Source organism: Strix uralensis, chromosome 2, assembly GCF_047716275.1.
Source record: "Strix uralensis isolate ZFMK-TIS-50842 chromosome 2, bStrUra1, whole genome shotgun sequence".
Classification (NCBI taxonomy): domain Eukaryota; kingdom Metazoa; phylum Chordata; class Aves; order Strigiformes; family Strigidae; genus Strix; species Strix uralensis.
Window position 1 is genome coordinate 8,066,559 of NC_133973.1, and position 17,805 is coordinate 8,084,363.

Sequence of the window (17,805 nt, forward strand, 5' to 3'; positions counted from 1 at the left end):
GTCGGTACCCGCCGCGGGGCCGCAGGGACCAGGCGCCGCCTCCGGAAACGCCGCGGAGGAGCTGGTGAGCAGGCCGGACGGCTCGGCGGCGGGGACAGAGGCCTGCGAGGGCCCCGGGGGCGGCCGGCGGCGGGGAGCAGGCCCCGGGCGGAGGGGCCGCTGGCGGCAGCCGCCGCCGCCTCTGTCAGCCCTGGAGGCGGCAACGCAGCGCCCACCCCCCCAGGGGCGGGGCGTGCGCTCGCGGGGCCAATGGGAAGCGGCAGATCTGCATACCGCTAGGACGGCGCGGCCGGGCCGCTTTTCACGGGGGCCGCCGCTGCTGCCGGCGCTGGGCCGGGCCGGGAGGCGCGGCGCGGCGCCGGGAATCCGGGCGGGAGGCGGGTTGGGGCGGCGGTGTCTGTCCCTGCCCTCGCCCTCACCTCGGGGTGGGGCGGCGCGGGCGGCGCCCGGCGCGGCGGAGGGACCTTGCAGTGATTTCAGCTCTTTTAGTATTTGTCCAGCAGGTTTCCCGCGGCGCGGGAAGCCTCCCCAGTGGTGTAATGGCAGCAGGGGGCGGGGCCGCGCTTGCGCGGGAGGGGCTGTGCAGCGGCGAGGGAGCGGGTTCGCTGCGGTGGGGCCCATGGCGGCGTCCGCGCAGGCGGCGGCGCTGAGCGCGGAGCAGGCCAAGGGTGAGTGGCGGCGGGCGGCGGGAGGCGGTGGCGCCCCGCGGGCGGGTTGGCAGCCGTGTGCCCGTCTCCCGCAGCGGTGCTGGCCGAGGTGATCAAGGCCTTCGGGGTGCCCGAGAACGCGCAGCGGATGGAGGAGGCTCGGGACAACGCCTGCAACGACATGGGCAAGATGCTGCAGTTCCTGCTGCCCGTGGCCACCCAGATCCAGCAGGACGTGATCAAAGCCTACGGCTTCAGCAACGACGGCGAAGGTGGGTGGTTCCCCGCCGGGCGGGGAGCTCCGGGCCCGCCGCGGGGGCGGCGGCGGCGGCGGCGGGCGGGTGCTCCCTTCCCACCCGCTGTCTTGCAGGGGTCCTGAAGTTCGCCCGGTTGATCAAGTCCTACGAGTCGCAGGACCCGGAGATCGCCAGCATGTCAGGCAAGCTCAAGACCATGTTCTTGCCGCCCATGACGCTGCCGCCGCACGGGGCCGGGACCGGCGGAGTGGCGACCTCCTGAGAGCCCTCCTCCTCCCCCGCCGGGTCGCGGTGCTCGGGCTGGTGCCCCCTTCCCAAGGTGTGGGTCCCGTCAGCCCCGGGAGTGGAGCTTGAACAAGGGAGACACTGACCTGGAAGGAGTGGGGGATGATGCTTTGTGCCTGCTTGTGTGTCTGCTTGTGAATAAAAAAATGTCTTGAAAACGCCTTTGTTTTGTGAATGAAGGGGAGCTCAGCGGTCCTCCTCAGGCACAGATGCTTTTCCTTGGTGCATGGTTACAGCAGTGCCTGATGAAACCTGTGCTAGTGTTTTGAGGGGCCCAGCAGGCACCAAGTTCTGCAAAAAGGTAGTTTATGCAATAGTGTGAAGCCCTAGGACTTGGCATCAAAGGGACTTTTTTTTTAACCATTTCAGAGGTGCTAAGCCCCGTCTCTGAGCAAGCATTTACAAATGGCTCTTTAAAGTGCCGTAAATGCTGCTGAGACCCCTGTCCACAGCAGGGTGGGTGCAGCTAACTCAAACCTGTGGCCACGTTGTTTTCTGGCCGAGTGTGCGATAAGACGTGTTAGCCCTAATGCAATAGGTGCAGCAGGGAGCAGCGCAGTGTGGGAGGGCTGGGCCTGCCCCATGCGGCTGCAGCCTGGATTAGAACAACATAAACGTAAAATTTTATTTTGGGGCTGGAGAGAGCCAAACCTAACGGAGCGGCCTCGCTCCAGGGTGACGTTTCATGTTGCCGTGTTGAAACTGATTTCCAAGCGTTCGTTGATTGGAACAAAGGGAGGTCAGATATGTCGCTGCTTACAGCCTCCTGCCTCGTGTGCCTGTTGCCCTCGGAAGCGGTTTGAGGTCTCTGGGGAGGGTGATGGTGGCAGGGCCGGGGGCGAGAAAGCCAGGCCTGGGAGAGCGGGGAGCTGCAAGCCAGGTGTGAGAGAGCTGCGTCCAGTTTCGCCTTCTGTGCCTTTCAGCGACAAACCAGGTGGGAACACAGCCAGCAAGGGCGTGAGCTCGGTGGATAGGAGGCAGGAAGAGCAGTCCCTTCCGCCTCCCTCTACCTCTCCCGGCTTGGCCTTGGCTTTCCCCCACCCCTCTAATTATTCATTAACTGCAGCCCAGGAAGTGCTTTGCAAATGGTGAAAATTAAGGCCTCTGCTTGAGGCCTTCAGTTTGCCTGACCTGAAGCTACCACCACCTTAGGAGCAGGCGGAGTTCCGGACTGTGCCTGTGTGGATCAGACACAGGTGAGTCACGGGAGGTGCCGCGGCCCAGGTGCTCCCCGGCATGAGCATCCAGCCCTGGCAGGAGGGTGCGAGTCCACCCCTCCTCTGGCGAGGTCTTCGATCTCTCTTCCAAGTCCGTCTCAAGATTCTGTCTTGATAATTCCAACGTTGCTTTATTTTCTTTAGTAGGACCCCCTGATTAAGGGCTGTGGTACTTCCTCCACCAGTTGCTGCCAGTCCCCCATCAGTGGGGGTCTGAGAGTCAAGATCCTGATGCCATCCTGTGGGTGAGTGCTGTGCGTGCTAGTCAGCGGAATAAAACAACAGTTGGCAGTAGGAATTGGGCACAGAAGGGAAAAAAACCCACTTTCTAAGAGGAGCTACAGGATAGCCAGAGGACTGGAGTTCACAGTGTTTTATGTTGTTACTGCTGTTACCATTGGTCCTCCCCGCTTTGACAGAGAGCAAGCAGGGTTTGCGATGCCCAGTCTGCTACAGGTGCTCTCCGCTGCAGCACCTCTGAATGGTTTTGTACAGAGAGAGGTCAGGTGGCTGACCTTTTAAAACCTGGGTATTTCTTGAGTCATACAGTCTTTCTAGCCCTTCATGGAATAGCAGGATGTAAAATCTTCCCGGTCACTCCAAACGGGTGCTCTGCTCTGGAGACAGCAGTGGTGTGGGGTAAGGCATCGGGATTCGCACCGGCATTGCTCTGTGGTAAGGATCTGGGCAACCGCGGTGGCCCGCACTGACCTGGGGTCCTGTGGCCTGACAGAGGGCATCTGGCTTAGGCAGGTCACAGGAACAGGGTCCGTCTGCCCACCCCCCAAGCCCAGACGGCTTTCACTCCGTGTTAGCAGCTGAGCTGTGATGCAGTTCTGTGCACAACAGCAAAACCTCCTACCTAAAATCATCTCAGTGCTGAGTATTGCAAGTAACAAGTGCAATGCGGATTCTCAAAAGGGGCTCCAAATGAGATCCCCCAAACGCGAGGGAAGCACAGAACAACAAAGTTGATGTCTGGGCAGGAGGGTAGACAGTATAACGGAGAAAGGAACGAGTGTGATATTAAACAGCCAGCATCTGCTTTTGCAAAGGAACATGCTGTTGTGTAAAACTGGAGCTTTGGAGGGACTTAGCAAGCTTGTGGATAAGGCAGATCTGGCTGATACAGTGTCCTTGGATTTCCAAAAAAATGATTTGACAAGATTTTCTCATCAAAGTCTTTAAATAAAGCTAAAGTCATGGCATAAGAAAGAAGATGAAGTTTTTCTTGGGTAAATAAAATAGAAAATGGAAGATGGGAATAAACATCCATTTTTTACAGCGAAGGGAAGTTGTCAGTGGCCAGATCACAGGGGCCTAACCTGAACTATACGCTGTTCAGTATATCCAAGTGACCTGGAAATAGAGCTTGGTGAGGTGAGGAAGTTGGCTGATGGTAGAAAGTTACTCAGGATAATAGGGTGGGAGCTGACTGAATAATTGCAGCAGGACCTGATCACAGTGAATGAGTGGGCAATAGAACAGCAGATTAAATTCCATATAGGCGTATGTAAAACAACGTTCATGCAGAAAAAAAATTCAAAATTTACATACAAAACAATGAACTGTGAACTAATTGTAACCTCTCTGGAGTAAGACTGTGATCATACATTAAGTCTGTGCAATTAATGCTTGGTTGTGGTGAAAAAACAGCAGAAATCATCACTGTCTCCATCTATGTCCATGACGAACCAGTATCTTGAACACCGCAGTTCTGTGCCACCCTTCGCTCTTATCTCCAGAACAATACACCGGAGTTGGAAATATCTCCGAGAGGGACAGCAAAGGTGGTCAGAGGTGTAGAACGGTTCTGTACAAAGAACACCTTAATAGAGCTGGAGCCTTCAGCCTGGCAAAGACCTGTATGGACGTTACAGACCTGTATCACGAACAGCTTGGAGGGGGTGAATAGGAATCGGGAATCAGTCATTAATTTGTCTGTCTTTTACAACAACCAGTTAATAAAATTGAGGCAGGGAGTGGGTTATAAGCACGCCAAAGGAGGGGGTGTTTCTGTAGCTGAGCAGTGGAACTTCTTGCCAAAGGATGCTAAATTTGTATGGATTTGATGGTTGACTGCAAGTAGCTGCAAACAGAGGCTTAGGGAGTATAGGGGGAAAAGAAACTATACGTAACCTCTTCCTTTGCCAACCATTTTGACCTGTGGGTCACCTAGTCCAACCCCCTGCTCACAGCAGACCTAACCCCAAAGCTGCATCGGGTTGCCCAGGGCCTTGTTCGGTGAGTCCTGGACATCTCTAAGCGCGGAGACTCTGCAGCCTCCCTGGGCACCTGCGGCAATTGCTGAACCGCCCTTGGGGTGGAGCGCGTGTGTCACTTTTCCTGATGGCTAATCAGAATTTCCCTCGCTGCAAGTTAGGCCTGTTGCCTCTCGTCCTTTTTCTGTGTCCCACAAAGAAGAATCTGGCTCATCGTCTCTAAAAACCTCAGTCCCCTTTTCAGTAGTCTCAGACAGCCATTAAACACCTCCTTAAGCATCTTTTCTCCAAGCTGGACAAACCCAGCTTCCTCTGTCTCTGCTGTGCTCCAGGCTTGTCTCTGCCTTAGTGGCCTTGTGTGGGATTCTGTCCAGTTTCTCAGTGGTTTTTTTGCAGCAGTCCAGATGTATGTGTCTTTTAATTGGCTATTTTATTTATCTTCTCTAAATTTGTTCCTGTGCTAGCTGTGGCTTGGCTCCCCACAGGATTTACAAGATGAGGTTCTACCACCTGTGTTGTACTGAAAGCCAAACAACAGCATAAGAGTAGTCTCTTTGCTTAAATCTCTTGACCTGTTAATTATATTAAGAAAGTATTTTAGTGGCTCAATTACAGTCTGCTGTTCCATGCTGCAGCCTTTTGGGAGAGCAACCTCAAAGATACTAACCAATCGCGTCTCTACTGTGACATTTTCCCTCCCTTACCAGCCGGAGCTCCTCCCTGGTAGTTTTTAATTAGATGGTCCAGATCAAAGGCACAGAGGCAGCTGGGTGCATCCGGTCCCTTCCTGAGCTGAAAGCGATCAGAAATATGAATTCATCCTGTAAATTACATGATTTGGGATTTGTATCCACACAAACATGGGTTACACTGCACCCTGCGGCATGTCCTACTGGAGGACAGGGAATTACACGGGTTTAGTGCTAACTTACCCTTTCTATTCTGAGCTGGGCTCTTTCCTACCTTGTTCTTTCCCTGTTCCCCTGTGTCACACTAATGTTCTCTTCCTCGAACAGATTTTCTTCTCCAGTCAGTTCATAAGGTGTATGGATGGCTAGGTTTTATTTTTTGTCTGCCGTGGCTTCTTATTGACCCTACCTAATCTAATATTCTTTTGATATCAGGATTTATCTTTTAGGACCTCTGCCCAGAAGTTCTGTCATTTCTCTCCTACCACTAAACAGTATTTCTTTTCCAGTGCTAGACTGGCTCTGATTTAGGTACAGTCTTTTAGGTGCAACTTCTACAACTTTGTGTAGAAGTTGTTCCCTTGAGCCACAGGTCTCTGTGCCTTTAAAGTGTCCTTTTTTTTTTTTTTAATATCAGTTTTAAGTCAGTACAGCTGGATCCCTGCAGCTCACCACATCCCAGCTCATAATGTGTGTGAAACTAGAAGCATTTCAAAGGAAGCTGATGTAGGTGCCTGGGTTGCCTTTCTAGCAACGAAGTTCAGTTTCCCACTCATCTCTCTTGTACTTCCCTTTGTTACAAGTTTCTGTCTTGGCCACGAGTTTTGTTTTGGCCATTGCTAGCAGCCTGTTCAGTTTTTTTGCAAGATTTCCTAGTCTGGTGGTGTGCGGGGAAGTCTGCAGCTGCTGATACTTGAAATGAGCGAGTCTCTTGCTGTTCCTGCTGCCCACGCCACCACACAGGGTAGCTGAGAAGGCCCCAGGGAAAAGTCAGGCTCCTTTGCCAGCTGGATTGCCCTGTTTGGCCACTGCTTAGCTCCCATTCTTTCATGAAACCTGCAGACCTTGAAACCAGTACTCTCGGAAAGGGCAGTCCTGGGCTGTAGCTGGAAATGGCTAGGTAACTGGAAATGGTTAGTTTTCCCTCTTTGTATCTAGTCCAGGTTGACAGCTTTGGCCTCAGTATGCTGTACTGGGATCTTAAAGGGCCTAGGCTAAGCTCTCTTGGTGCTGGGGGGGGCACTGTAGGTCCTAGCTGTTTGTCCTGCTCTCTACCTGCTCTTCTGGGCAGCTTTGACACCACCTCCCACCCCATCCCTTCCCAGCTACGTCCCTCCTGTCCAGCAGGCTGTTTTGGGGAAGGCAGCACTGTGCTTAGGTGTGCCTGGACCTCAAAATCTGCAGCTCTGGCTTGCAGAGATTTCCGCTGTGGCTGTACGTGGAGTATTTACCTGCCCAGAGCGTTCATCAGAGAGCTGGAGTATGGTGGTTTCTGCAGAGTAGTTGAGGGCAGCCTGGCAGAGCCAAGCGGTGTGGCTGGGCAGTCACAACCTGTAGTAGGTTGCTTCATAGCTCGATGGATGCTAAGATGTACTGCCTGCTTCAGCCTGGCAGGTGTGTGGGTGACCCCCACAACACAGGCTTGGGGGTGGCGAGCACTCGTGTCTCCCACTGGCCTTTTGTGGAAGAAGGGGAATGGAGAATGTGCAAAACTGAATTTTATGAGCATGGCCGGCACCTAAGATGCACTTGTTAGAGTCAACCCTGGTGTGAAAGAAGACGAGGACCCAAGAATAACAGGGGGGATGGGGAGGAAAGACACAAAAGGAGAAGCAGAAGTGAGCAAAGCAGCTTGGGGCTGGGGAGTTGATGGCTCAGAGCGCTTCCTGTTCCTGGAGCTGCGTGTGCCCAGCTGCGCACGGGCTTGCGCCTGCCTGTGCCCAAGTCTCAGAGGGCCAGAGATCAGGGCACGTACCCAGAAACAGGCAGATGGAGAGGGGCCGAATGGACTGATGGTAGACGCCAGGAGAGATACATGGCCAGCTCCCAAGAGGCGCAGAAACAGCTTGGCGTTGGGCGCTCCAGCACAGACCTCCGACTTCCTTTTTCTTGCCAGCGCAAACTGATTTTTCCTCTGTGTTTTCTGAGTTGCTTTGGTGGTAGCCGCTTGGCCCCCTCTTCTTTCATCCTCCACGATGGTGAGGTAAGAGGGGTCAGGGAAGTAGGACAGATCAGAGGAGGGGGGATCATCCTGGAAGCCGTATCTCAGTGGAAATCTTTCATAGTCTGGGGGAGGCATCAGGTAGGAAGGGATGCTGCTGCTGGCTGTCACCTGTACGGGCATCTCTAGGGATGCTGACTGGGGACCGTTCTTCACTGTACAATCTTTTATTCACTTGGTCTTGTTTCTATCGCCTCTGCTAGGTGGTTTCATCGTGACCTGAGTGGGCTGGAAGCTGAAGCCTTACTGAAGGGACGAGGTGTCCATGGGAGCTTTCTGGCCAGACCCAGTCGGAAGAATCAGGGCGATTTTTCTCTTTCAGTCCGGTAAGTAACTGGGTCTCCAACTTCTGTCTTTCCAGGGTTACGTTTGCAGAATGCTTAGATCCTCACAAGTCCTGTGGCATCTTCATCCTGTCCTTACTCCTTTGAGTTCTTTGCAAGCTGTAAAAGGACCTGAGCTTACCAGCATCTTCTAGACCCTCCCTCAAATTGCACCAGGAGCTTTCCTTTCCAGTTATCTCCTCTCACTGGAATGGTTTGCTCTGGTTCTGTGGCAGGAGATAACACAGAACACTTCCTGGCTCTTTTCCAACTGCCTCACTGGACTGCATCATCCCACAGGGTTGGTGATCAGGTAACCCACATCCGCATCCAGAATACTGGAGATTTCTATGACCTGTATGGAGGGGAGAAGTTTGCCACCTTGTCGGAACTGGTGGAGTACTACACGCAGCAACAGGGCTCGCTGCAGGACAAAGATGGAACCATCATCGACTTGCGATACCCACTCAACTGTTCCGACCCCACTACAGAGAGGTATGGAGAAAGCAAAGCAGCTGGTGTGTCAGAGATGAGATCTCCTCTGTGTTTCATGTCCGCCTTTCTGCCCTGCCTGCATGCCCAGGGCAAACCCTGCAAAATGTGTCTCCTGCCTCTCGCAGCCTCCTGTGCTTCTGGGGGGGCAGCATCCCCAGGAATAGCTGGATGTACCTTGAGCCATCACAGCAGACCTAATGGGGCTCTATTTATACTTCTGATTTCCTGTTGCCTTTGCTATTTATGTCCTGTTCCTAAAAGCAAAGGTTGTGGCATTAGTTACAGGTCTGCAGTGGTCCATAGAGTGATATGTTATGTGGAAGCCCTCAGTCTTGCCCCAAACCACCTTGGTTATTCTGGGCCTGGGTGACTCACCTAACAGAGCAGGACCATGTTCCCCTGCTATTCCTGGCCTGCTCAGTTTCCTTCCTGTCCCTGCTTTGCATACGTCTCTGACACCAAGTTCCTAAATCAAATCAGGTGGTTTTGCCCTCCTGCTGTGCATTCAGGCTCTTTGATGCAGCTTGGGGAACAGTCGTGCTGTGATCTGGGGCGGACACGTCCTCCTTGTGCACCTGGAAATGGGGAACAATGACACCCTGGGTGAAGCGCTGGGGTACACCCCTGCTTACTCTGGGGTCTGGCTGCAGAGGGGCCCGTGCCCGCCTGCCCCAGCTGTCCTCTCCACTCAAGGCCGTTGGGTTGTGGCCTTGCAGTTTCCTCCCTTCCTCCCTGCGGTTGGAAACTTCTCCCCCCTTGACAAGCTCTTACGAAAGCTCCGCTGCTGTCTCCCCAAGTGATTTTCCATCACGTGGCTTTTAAGAGCTGGGCTCTACTGGGGGAAGGGAGGGGGAAACGGGACCCATTAACCCTTTCCTACCTGTGGAGGGGAGGCCCGGAGACCTCTTTGATGAGCAGGAGTGATCAACCGTTCCCTGGGGGTGCATCTGAGCACTGGCACATGGCAGCTGAACACTTCTTTGGGAGGAGGTTCAGAAATTATTGACTGCCATGCCATGAAAGTCACCAGCTACTTCTCGCAGTGTTTGAGGAGAGGATCATCAGAAGTTACTTGCCAAGAAACAATAACTGCACATCTTGCTGTCAAAATGGTTCCTAGATGTAGTGTAGAGGAATGTGTGGCTCTGTGACTGGGGCATGGCCTCCTGAACTCAGTTCTTGGGAACAGATACTCCTAACAATGTGAAGTTCACCACAGACAACAGTGGAAGCCTGGGGTGGTACTGGTAGTTACTCCGTGGGCAGCAAAAACCTGCTCCCACAGCTCTAACTGCACTGGCTCGTCTACCGAGCACCAGCCTGGCCTTGATGGCCTCGTGCACAGCAACACATGGAGTGCGGCCGGTGCTTGCTGCGGTACCTGCAACAATCAGGAGCAGGGAGGGACGTTTGCAAGTCAGTCTGATGCAACATCTACCTGCTTTTGAAATGCTGTTCACAGGGGGCGACGGCCAAAACCGGCTGTGTCTCCAGCTGCTGAGGCAGCTCTGTGGAAGCGGGACAGAGCTGAAGCGAACACGGCCTTTGGCTGCCGTGCTCTGAACGCAGAGCCCAGCACAGGGCTCCAGCTGGAGACGGGAATGTCCCGGGACCAGAGGGGCCTGTTTGAGCCAGGCCCATCCCTGCTGGAGGAGAAGGGCCCAAATCCCCTTCCTGACACCGAGCTGGGAAGGAGTGAAGGGACCGGGGCAGGGGCACCAGGGCTGTGGTGGCCCTTGGGCTGAGATGGGTTCACCAGAAAATGGATACCAGGAGGAGGGGAATGATTCAGAGAATTTCCCAATGCTCAGATCACCTCACAGCTCTCAACTTTCTATAATTTGGATCTCCAGCTCCAGCTTCCAAGTGGAAGCAGGACAGAGCTGCAGTGGACATGGCCTTCTGCATCTCTACTTGGCAGCTCAGCAGGTCCCCCAGGACCTTCTGGTGTGATCCAGAGAGACTGTGGAGCTTGGGACAGGCATGAGGAAGTAGAGGATCTGCAGAGACAACCTGGGTCACATCTGGAGTGTCTGCAGGGCCAACAGCCCTGGGCTCCAGGGTTGTCTCACTTGTGGTAACCCTCACTTGTACCCATATGTCCTGGTTTAACTATTTCAGTCTTGGGGCTTTGTATTTCACTCCCTTTGTGGGGGAGGGGTCGTGGCTGCGTGGTCTCAGACCCCGGCAGGGGCTAAACCACCACACCATACCACCCAGCGTGGTGAGATCCCACCAGGCAGGCACATGCACCTGCCCTTTGTAGGTGGGAAGGGACTTGGCAGCAGCTGTGCTGTCTGCACCAGCTGTGCCATTTGCACCCTGCTTGTGTCCCCCTGCGCCCTGGCCCCAGTCCTGGCAGCAAAGCGGAGAGCACCTCAGTCAAATGGGGGTGCTCCTCACCTTGTGCTGAGCAGAGAGAAGGAGCTGCTGGCTGGGTGTTTGCATTGAGGACAGGAAAGTGCACATGGATCAACAACAGTGCTAAGTACCAGGAGCAGAATATGGGGTCCTGGTGTTCGCTCCCATGACTAGGCTGATTGCTGCAGTGTGATGTGCCCAGAGAATGGGAATTATCCTTTGAATGAAGAGGTGACTGAGTTTCAGAAAGACGGGTTACTGGGATGGTTCTTTAATGCATCTGACCTCAACACAGCCATCTGAGTGCTACTAAATGCAATGGGAGAGTTTCTGACTCACTGGGGGTTTATTTTTGTTTCCCTGGTGTTTGAGTTTCCAAAGCACCTTGCAGCAGTAAGGCTACAATCCCAATAATGCTGGGAGGTGCTGAAACCCACAGACTACCCTCCCCTAGCTGGTCTTCGAGCTGGCGAGTATTGCTTACCTATGCTTGTGTGTGTCACACAGCTGGATCACACTTGGTGCTTTCCCGCTGTGTCCTCTGGTACCGGCATTCTGCTCTCTGGGTCCGTTCTACCTCTACCTTATCCCTTGCCCTTTCCTTTTCTTGCTCTCTACTTCTTTCCGTCTCATCTGCTTTTCCCAAGATCCTGCTCCTCCCTTGATTTTCTTCCCTCTCTCTTTCTCTCCTCTCTGTCTCTCCCTTTCTTTCTTCCTCCCTCAGCCTTCCCCAGTGTTGCTGTCCCTCACTTATCAGCTTACCTGCGTCTCCACCTCTCTTGTGACCATCTCTTGCTTTTTCCTAGATGGTACCATGGGCATCTGTCAGGCCCTGCAGCTGAGTCACTTCTCCAGGCCAAAGCCACCCCTTGGACCTTCTTGGTGCGGGAGAGCCTCAGCAAACCTGGGGATTTTGTCTTGTCTGTCCTCACTGACCAGCCTAAACCTGGGTCTGATGCTCCACCAGCTGGGGCAACCAGCGCCTCTGGGGCCCGGCTCAAAGTCACGCACATCAAGATCATGTGTGAGGTGAGCAGGTGGGAGAGCAAAAGAAAAGGGAGTGGAAGAGGTCTCTGCCAATCTCTGCTGATCATGTCCTCAGAAACATGGGTCCTGTCAGCTTGATTACCACCAGCAGTGTTTCTGAATTTGGATCAAAGTGCTGTCACCTTGCAGGTTCCTTAAGTCCTCGCCCCAGCCTGGGTGACCACGGGCAGTGCTGGGTGCTCAGACGCGGGAGGAAGCAGGGCTTGGTGTGACCCAGAACTCCAGTACAGGGAGTCTGTGGTGAAAGAGAGAGGAGGATTCACAATCTAACTATGAGTTCATCAAAAGATGAGATGGAGGAGGAGGGGCATCTGAAGGATGTTACCAACCTGGCTGTCACTAGTTCTGTTTCTTTCATGTGGGACAATGCAAAGTGGAGGGAAATTTCAAGGACAGAAAGCAGCTGACCTTAAATGAGAGCTGAGGGCAATATACCTTCTCTGGGCTTCCATCTGCTGAGAACAGGAGTCAGTTCACCATGCTATGAGCTTAGTGTTCTCAGGGCAAACTACCATTTGACTTCCCTGCCAGAGGACATGCTTTTCTTGATGGCACAGGGTGGTGCCTATGGCTTTGCACCCCAGCGTTACCTTTTCCCTGAGTGTTACCAGCTTTGTCTATAGGAGTGTCATGAGTGGGACATTCTTCTTCCATTTAGAATGGACGCTACACAGTTGGAGGTGCTGAAATGTTTGACAGCTTGGCAGATCTGGTGGAGCACTTCAAGAAGATTGGAATTGAGGAGGTGTCTGGCTGCTTTGTGTACCTGAAGCAGGTAAATCCCATTTCCTCTGTTTCTTAGGGATCCTTTGGAGGGACCCACTTGCTCTTTGTTTCTGCTTTGTGTCCCTCTCCTCCTTTTCTCCCCAGCACAGAGGAGGCTTTTCTCTCCAGCAGCATCTCTCTCTCATGCCAACCCATTGTGTTTTCCCATCCCCAGCCTTACTATGCTACGAGGGTGAATGCTGCTGACATTGAGAATAGAGTGCAGGAACTGAACAAGAAGAGTCTATCTGAGGAGACATCCAAGGCTGGATTCTGGGAGGAATTTGATGTAAGAAACTGCTGGGGGACATCATTCTGGCTTTTTGGGAAGTCCGTGTGCACCACCTCATTCTCCAACCTTGATTTCTTCCTGGACATGAACTTCTCAGGTGTCATGTAAATTTTTGTCAAGTTATCTCTGAAAGAAGTCTCTGTTTGGAACCTGTTCCTCTGGGGAGTGAGTGTCATCTTTAAGTGAATCCAGTGAGGCAGAAATGTGCTTTTTCATGGTTGGGAGAATGAGTCACCAAGACAGTAAGGGCATGAACCTTGGACTTTTCAAGTCTAGGTTTGCTTTTCTTCACTCCTCTGCTCCCCCACAAGCATGCCTGTGTGTCCCCTGAGTCACCGCTGTTCCGCTGAGTGCCCACCTCCCCTCTCATACATTGTGACCTTGCCATGACTATTCTTTCTTCTGGTCTCAGAGTCTGCAAAAGCAGGAAGCCAAGCAGCTATTTGACCGTCATGAGGGTCAGAGACCCGAAAACAAGAGCAAGAACCGATACAAGAATATCTTGCCCTGTGAGTCTTGCTTCTCCACTATAAAAAAAACCCCAACAACCAATAAATAGACACAGACAGGCAATGAAGAGCCGTCTGAGTCATCCCTGGCCCTGACTCAGCCCGCTCTATCCTCCAGAGCAGGTTACAAGGTGTACGGCACTGAAGATTTAAGAGCTGATGAGAGAGGTCACAGCTTTTTCATGTCCTTGAAGGAAAGAGGGAGGGTTGCATCAGACTCATTAGCTTCTGATGGCTCATCATAGGGTTAGAGAGATGGGAGGATGGGGTGAGATGGGTCTGACCCCAGAGGAGAGGTGAAAATATGGAGCGTGGTGGGTAGCATGAATGAGGTGACATGGGGCAGTGAAGGAGCTTCATGTGGCTGGGCACAAAGTATCTCATTGCTCTGTTTATTCTTTCACTGCATCCCCAGTTGATCACTCCAGAGTCATCCTGCAAGGAAGGGACCCAAATATACCTGGATCTGACTATATCAATGCCAACTACGTCAAGGTGAGACTCTTGAAAGATGGCTGTATGCCCAAAATGGGGGAAGGCCTGCCTGGTCCTCAGCCCTCCTGATCTTCCCCTGTGCACACTCAGAACAACCTGATCAGCCCAGATGAGTGCACCAAGACCTACATTGCCAGCCAGGGTTGCCTGGATGCCACGGTCAATGACTTCTGGCAAATGGTGTGGCAGGAGAACACGCGCATTATTGTGATGACTACGCGGGAGGTAGAAAAAGGGCGGGTAAGCAGCAGTTTGTAGGTGTGTTGGAGCTGCCCTCTTTTCCCCCCCTCAACCACTGCTCTGCTTTTTCTCTCTTTCTGGCCTTCTGCCATCCTCACCCTGCCCTGTCTGCCCGCACAGAACAAATGTGTGCCTTACTGGCCAGAGGTGGGCAGCACGAAGGAATATGGTCCCTACCTTGTGGAGAACGCCGGGGAGCATGATGCACTGGAGTACAAACTCCGGCACCTCTGCGTGTGTCCGATGGATAACGTGAGTGGGCCTGGTCAGGGGCTGTCATCGAGCCCGTGGGTCTAACAGTCACTGCACCTCTGAGGCTGGGAACCGCAGGGTGCTCTGGGGATGCTGCTGTTAGGTCATTCTTGGGGCTGCAATTCCCACCTGGTTTGGGCTGGAATCACACTGGTGGAATCACCAAGAAGTGCGCAGGAGACAGAGATTCCCTCTGGCTTCAGACCCACCTCTCCCTGGGCCAGAGGCCAGGGGATAGGCCTGGGCTGCGGTTTCACTGGGGGGGTGTTTTGTTATTATCAGGGTAAGGCTGTGCGTGAGATCTGGCACTACCAGTACCTGAGCTGGCCTGACCACGGTGTACCCAGTGAGCCGGGAGGAGTACTGAGCTTCCTCGACCAAATAAACCAGAAGCAAGAGAGCATCCCAGATGCAGGGCCTGTTCTGGTGCATTGCAGGTTGGTACAGAGGCTGGGCTTTGAAGCATTCTCCATTCCTTATCTAGGGTGGGGTATAGAAAGTCTGTCCTGCTGCACCAGCTCTTCCCCAGGGCTTGTGAGTGAAGCGTATGCCAGCCCTGATATTTGCTTTTTCCTCTTCGGTGCCCCCAAACCAAACTCTCTGCCTGTTGAATCCGTGACTCTTTTTTTTTGTGGCAGTGCTGAACAGCTGCTGCAAGTGCTGCATCCTTCCCCAGAAGGAGTTGCATTTTGTTTCAGGAGCCATATTGCTCTGACCTCTGCTTGTCCTCTCCTTGCAGCGCTGGGATTGGCCGCACTGGGACTATCATCGTCATTGATATGATAGTGGAAACCATCTCCACCAAGGGTAAGGGGACCCCAAAGTATCTTGAAGTGTACTGGCCTGCCCAGTAGGGCTGTGCCCTTAAGTCCAGCTGAAAATGGATGAGAACTCTCAAGTATTGGTGTGTGAGATCCTGAGAGAGGATCCTGAGATCCTGGCTATGTGGCAGCTGCTAGATCTCTGCACCATATCCACTTACTGGGGCTTCAGCCTTCCCTGAGCTTGGGATCTTTCTCCAGGGCCAGGCTTGAAAGATGCTGAGCAGGAAGGAGGGATAGGAGGTCCCTACGGAAGTGAAGAGTATGGAGGGAGGTGGAAACTTCTTGACTGACCTCCACTGTGACTGCTTTTGGGAGAGGGGGGCAGTGAATGTGGCCATAAGCTTTTCTGGTGCCTCTTTCTAGGGCTGGACTGTGACATTGACATCCAGAAGACCATCCAGATGGTGAGGGCCCAACGCTCGGGGATGGTGCAGACGGAGGCCCAGTACAAGTTCATCTACATGGCCATCTGCCAGTTCATAGAGACAACCAAGAAAAAGCTGGAAGTTATCCAGGTGAGGAAGGTGATTCTGCTTTTCTGTCCTGTGAGTCTAGGCCCTGCATGGTGCTGGCTCTGAGACCGAGCACTCTGTTTCCCAAGCTTTAAGAAAAAACTTAGAAAAGGGACCACTGGGACCTGCCTAGACTACAATGTTGTGCACCGAGATTTGAGTCCCTGTTCCTCTCTTTAAAATTCAGGGGGCAGTTCAATTACCAACTGTTCAATGTTAGCAGTTCAATTACCAACCCCTTGTACACTTCTAGACAGCAGTAAGTTTTAATGCAGTTATTTCAACTATGTTCTATATAACATCTCCATCAAGTGCTGTTTTGTTACAAGCTAAATCTAGGACAGGCAAAGACGTGGCCCTCTCCTTTGCTCTCTGCCTTTCCCATCCTGGTTCTGCAGTTGCAGGATTTTCTCCTGCTAGCTGAAAAGTGGCATCTTTTATCTCTCCTTGTAGCCTCTGGCAGCATCCAGTAGCTGCTGCTATCTGTTTAATATTCTTTAGTAGCACTCTCAGGCATTGCAGTGCCTCCAGAAATCTGTTGCCCCACTGTTCGCCCCTGCACAAGGTTCCACTTGCGTCCCTGCTGCTCGCCTCTGCCACAGCAGCGGGCAGAGTGCACTGAGGACTTCAGCGATTCTCCAGCCTCCACTGAGATCCTGGCATGAGTATCGTCAAACAGCCAGAACTCTTCCACGATGCCTCAGACCGCGCTCTCCTCAGCTTGGTTTTTCTCTCCTGTAGTCTCAGAAAGGCAAGCCGAATGAGTCTGAGTATGGGAACATTGCCTATCCCCCTGCAGTGAGGAATGTGCATGCCAAGGCTTCGCGAAAATCCTCCAAGTAAGAGCTCACCTAAAGCCCAGCTATGCCTGCTTCTGGCAAGAGTCTCCCTGCTGGCTTGGCTGGCTTTTCCCTCTTGCTGATTTTTTCCCTTGTTTTTCCCTGGTCTCACAGACAGAAAGAGGAGTCGACGGTTTATGAGAACTTGGGAAAAAAGGAGGAAAAGGTGCGGAAACAGCGCTCCTCAGAGAAGAAACTGAAAGGCTCACTAAAGAAAAAATAAGCATACAGTTGCAGGTAGCCCTGTGGGGGTTTTGAACGTGGGGTGCAGGACTGAAGCTCCCATCCAGATTGGCCTGTCTTGTGTTCCTTGCTCCTGGACTGCAACTAGGCCTTCCCCTTCTCTTCCGTGCCACCTCCCAGTGCCCTGAACCAGACTGCTTTCCAGCTCAGCTGACCACTGTCCCTTGCCTGTGCAGGCCAGCGGAGGCTCCTGCTGCCCCTTCATCATCCATTAACAGGAAAAATTCATGTCCCTTCCTTCCCTTGATCTCTAAGCACTGGGGCCCAAACTCACCTCTGCTGTGTCAGCTTCAGCAGACTCCTGGAGGAAGAGCTAAGGAAGCTCTTCACAGGAGCTACAGCTCTGCCCACTGCTGTGAGTGAGGGTTTAGCCTGCTAGTGCGCCTGAAGCCTCAGCTTTTAAAGTATGGAGGTTTTGGCCCATTTCAGCTCAGCTCCTCTGCCATTCAACAGGAAACTTCCTCTTAATACCAACCTTCTGCCCTACGATTCCTTTTCTATTTGATCCTTTGATTGGATGCTGTAAATATACCAGAATTTGATGGGATGGCCATGTTTTCTTCTTTCTTTGTAAATAAATTTGTATTTGTTTGAATGCTGAGTCCCAAAAGTTTTTTTCTATGATTTCTCTTTGAGTATAGCTGTACTCCTGGCTTCACTTGCAGCCCTGCAAAGACCTACAAGAATGGCTCTAGCTTAGTTTTCATCACTTCCTGCAGTCTTCAGACTCCTAAACAGAAGCTGTGACCAATTATGGTGGCTCCTTGCTGTGAGGCTTGAGGTAGTCATCAGGTAAGTCTGAGTACAGAGCTGGGACAAACTCAGATGCAGGCATTTGCATTTAAATTTTGGTCTTTGGAAAAGTCATCCTCATGCCCCCAAATCATTAGTCATTTTGACATCCTCTGTCTTTGATCCAACCTGAGCTGGAGGATAAGTCACAAGGGCTGCTTCAGCAAACAGTGTAGTGCCTGACTGCTCTGGCGTAGGTATCGCTTGGTAGAAATGAAACTTCATCTTTATGGAGAAGGTAGACCACACTGTGGCTTCACAGAGACTAGTCAGTCACC

The 17,805-nt window shown here is 52.7% G+C and overlaps 2 protein-coding genes and 1 non-coding gene across 4 annotated transcripts; all 3 read left to right on the forward strand.

The window, feature by feature from the left end:
* The first annotated feature begins 468 nt into the window (after positions 1-468).
* Positions 469-528, forward strand: LOC141940313 (U7 small nuclear RNA). The gene has a single exon (XR_012627943.1). It is a non-coding gene; the product is annotated as a U7 small nuclear RNA (small nuclear RNA).
* C2H12orf57 (chromosome 2 C12orf57 homolog) lies at positions 520-1,347 on the forward strand. Its single transcript, XM_074855093.1, has 3 exons — positions 520-668; positions 743-919; positions 1,018-1,347. Exons 1-3 carry the CDS (start codon positions 620-622, stop codon positions 1,164-1,166), a joined length of 375 nt encoding a protein of 124 aa, XP_074711194.1. The 5' UTR covers positions 520-619; the 3' UTR covers positions 1,167-1,347.
* A 926-nt stretch (positions 1,348-2,273) lies between these two features.
* On the forward strand, positions 2,274-17,330 carry PTPN6 (protein tyrosine phosphatase non-receptor type 6). Of its 2 annotated transcripts, XM_074854952.1 has the most exons (16): positions 2,274-2,385; positions 2,551-2,651; positions 7,742-7,864; positions 8,162-8,356; positions 11,524-11,746; positions 12,423-12,539; positions 12,705-12,818; positions 13,234-13,330; positions 13,746-13,825; positions 13,916-14,065; positions 14,186-14,317; positions 14,600-14,754; positions 15,057-15,124; positions 15,505-15,656; positions 16,395-16,492; positions 16,607-17,330. In XM_074854952.1, the coding sequence occupies exons 2-16, from the start codon at positions 2,638-2,640 to the stop codon at positions 16,713-16,715; spliced, it is 1,827 nt and encodes a 608-aa protein (XP_074711053.1). In that variant the 5' UTR covers positions 2,274-2,385; positions 2,551-2,637; the 3' UTR covers positions 16,716-17,330. The 2 variants fall into 2 exon arrangements, with proteins under 2 accessions (XP_074711053.1, XP_074711063.1); XM_074854962.1 differs by lacking the exons at positions 2,274-2,385; positions 2,551-2,651 and adding an exon at positions 4,342-7,520.
* Positions 17,331-17,805: the final 475 nt, after the last annotated feature.

Excerpts from the sequence above, each read along its gene's own strand:
- C2H12orf57 (XM_074855093.1), top strand. The coding sequence starts at position 620 with ATGGCGGCGTCCGCGCAGGCGGCGGCGCTGAGCGCGGAGCAGGCCAAG. Across the intron at positions 669-742 it reads GAGCGCGGAGCAGGCCAAGG|CGGTGCTGGCCGAGGTGATC; the intron begins GTGAGTGGCGGC and ends CGTCTCCCGCAG. Across the intron at positions 920-1,017 it reads CTTCAGCAACGACGGCGAAG|GGGTCCTGAAGTTCGCCCGG; the intron begins GTGGGTGGTTCC and ends GCTGTCTTGCAG.
- PTPN6 (XM_074854952.1), top strand. Across the intron at positions 11,747-12,422 it reads ACATCAAGATCATGTGTGAG|AATGGACGCTACACAGTTGG; the intron begins GTGAGCAGGTGG and ends TCTTCCATTTAG. Across the intron at positions 14,066-14,185 it reads GGGAGGTAGAAAAAGGGCGG|AACAAATGTGTGCCTTACTG; the intron begins GTAAGCAGCAGT and ends CTGCCCGCACAG.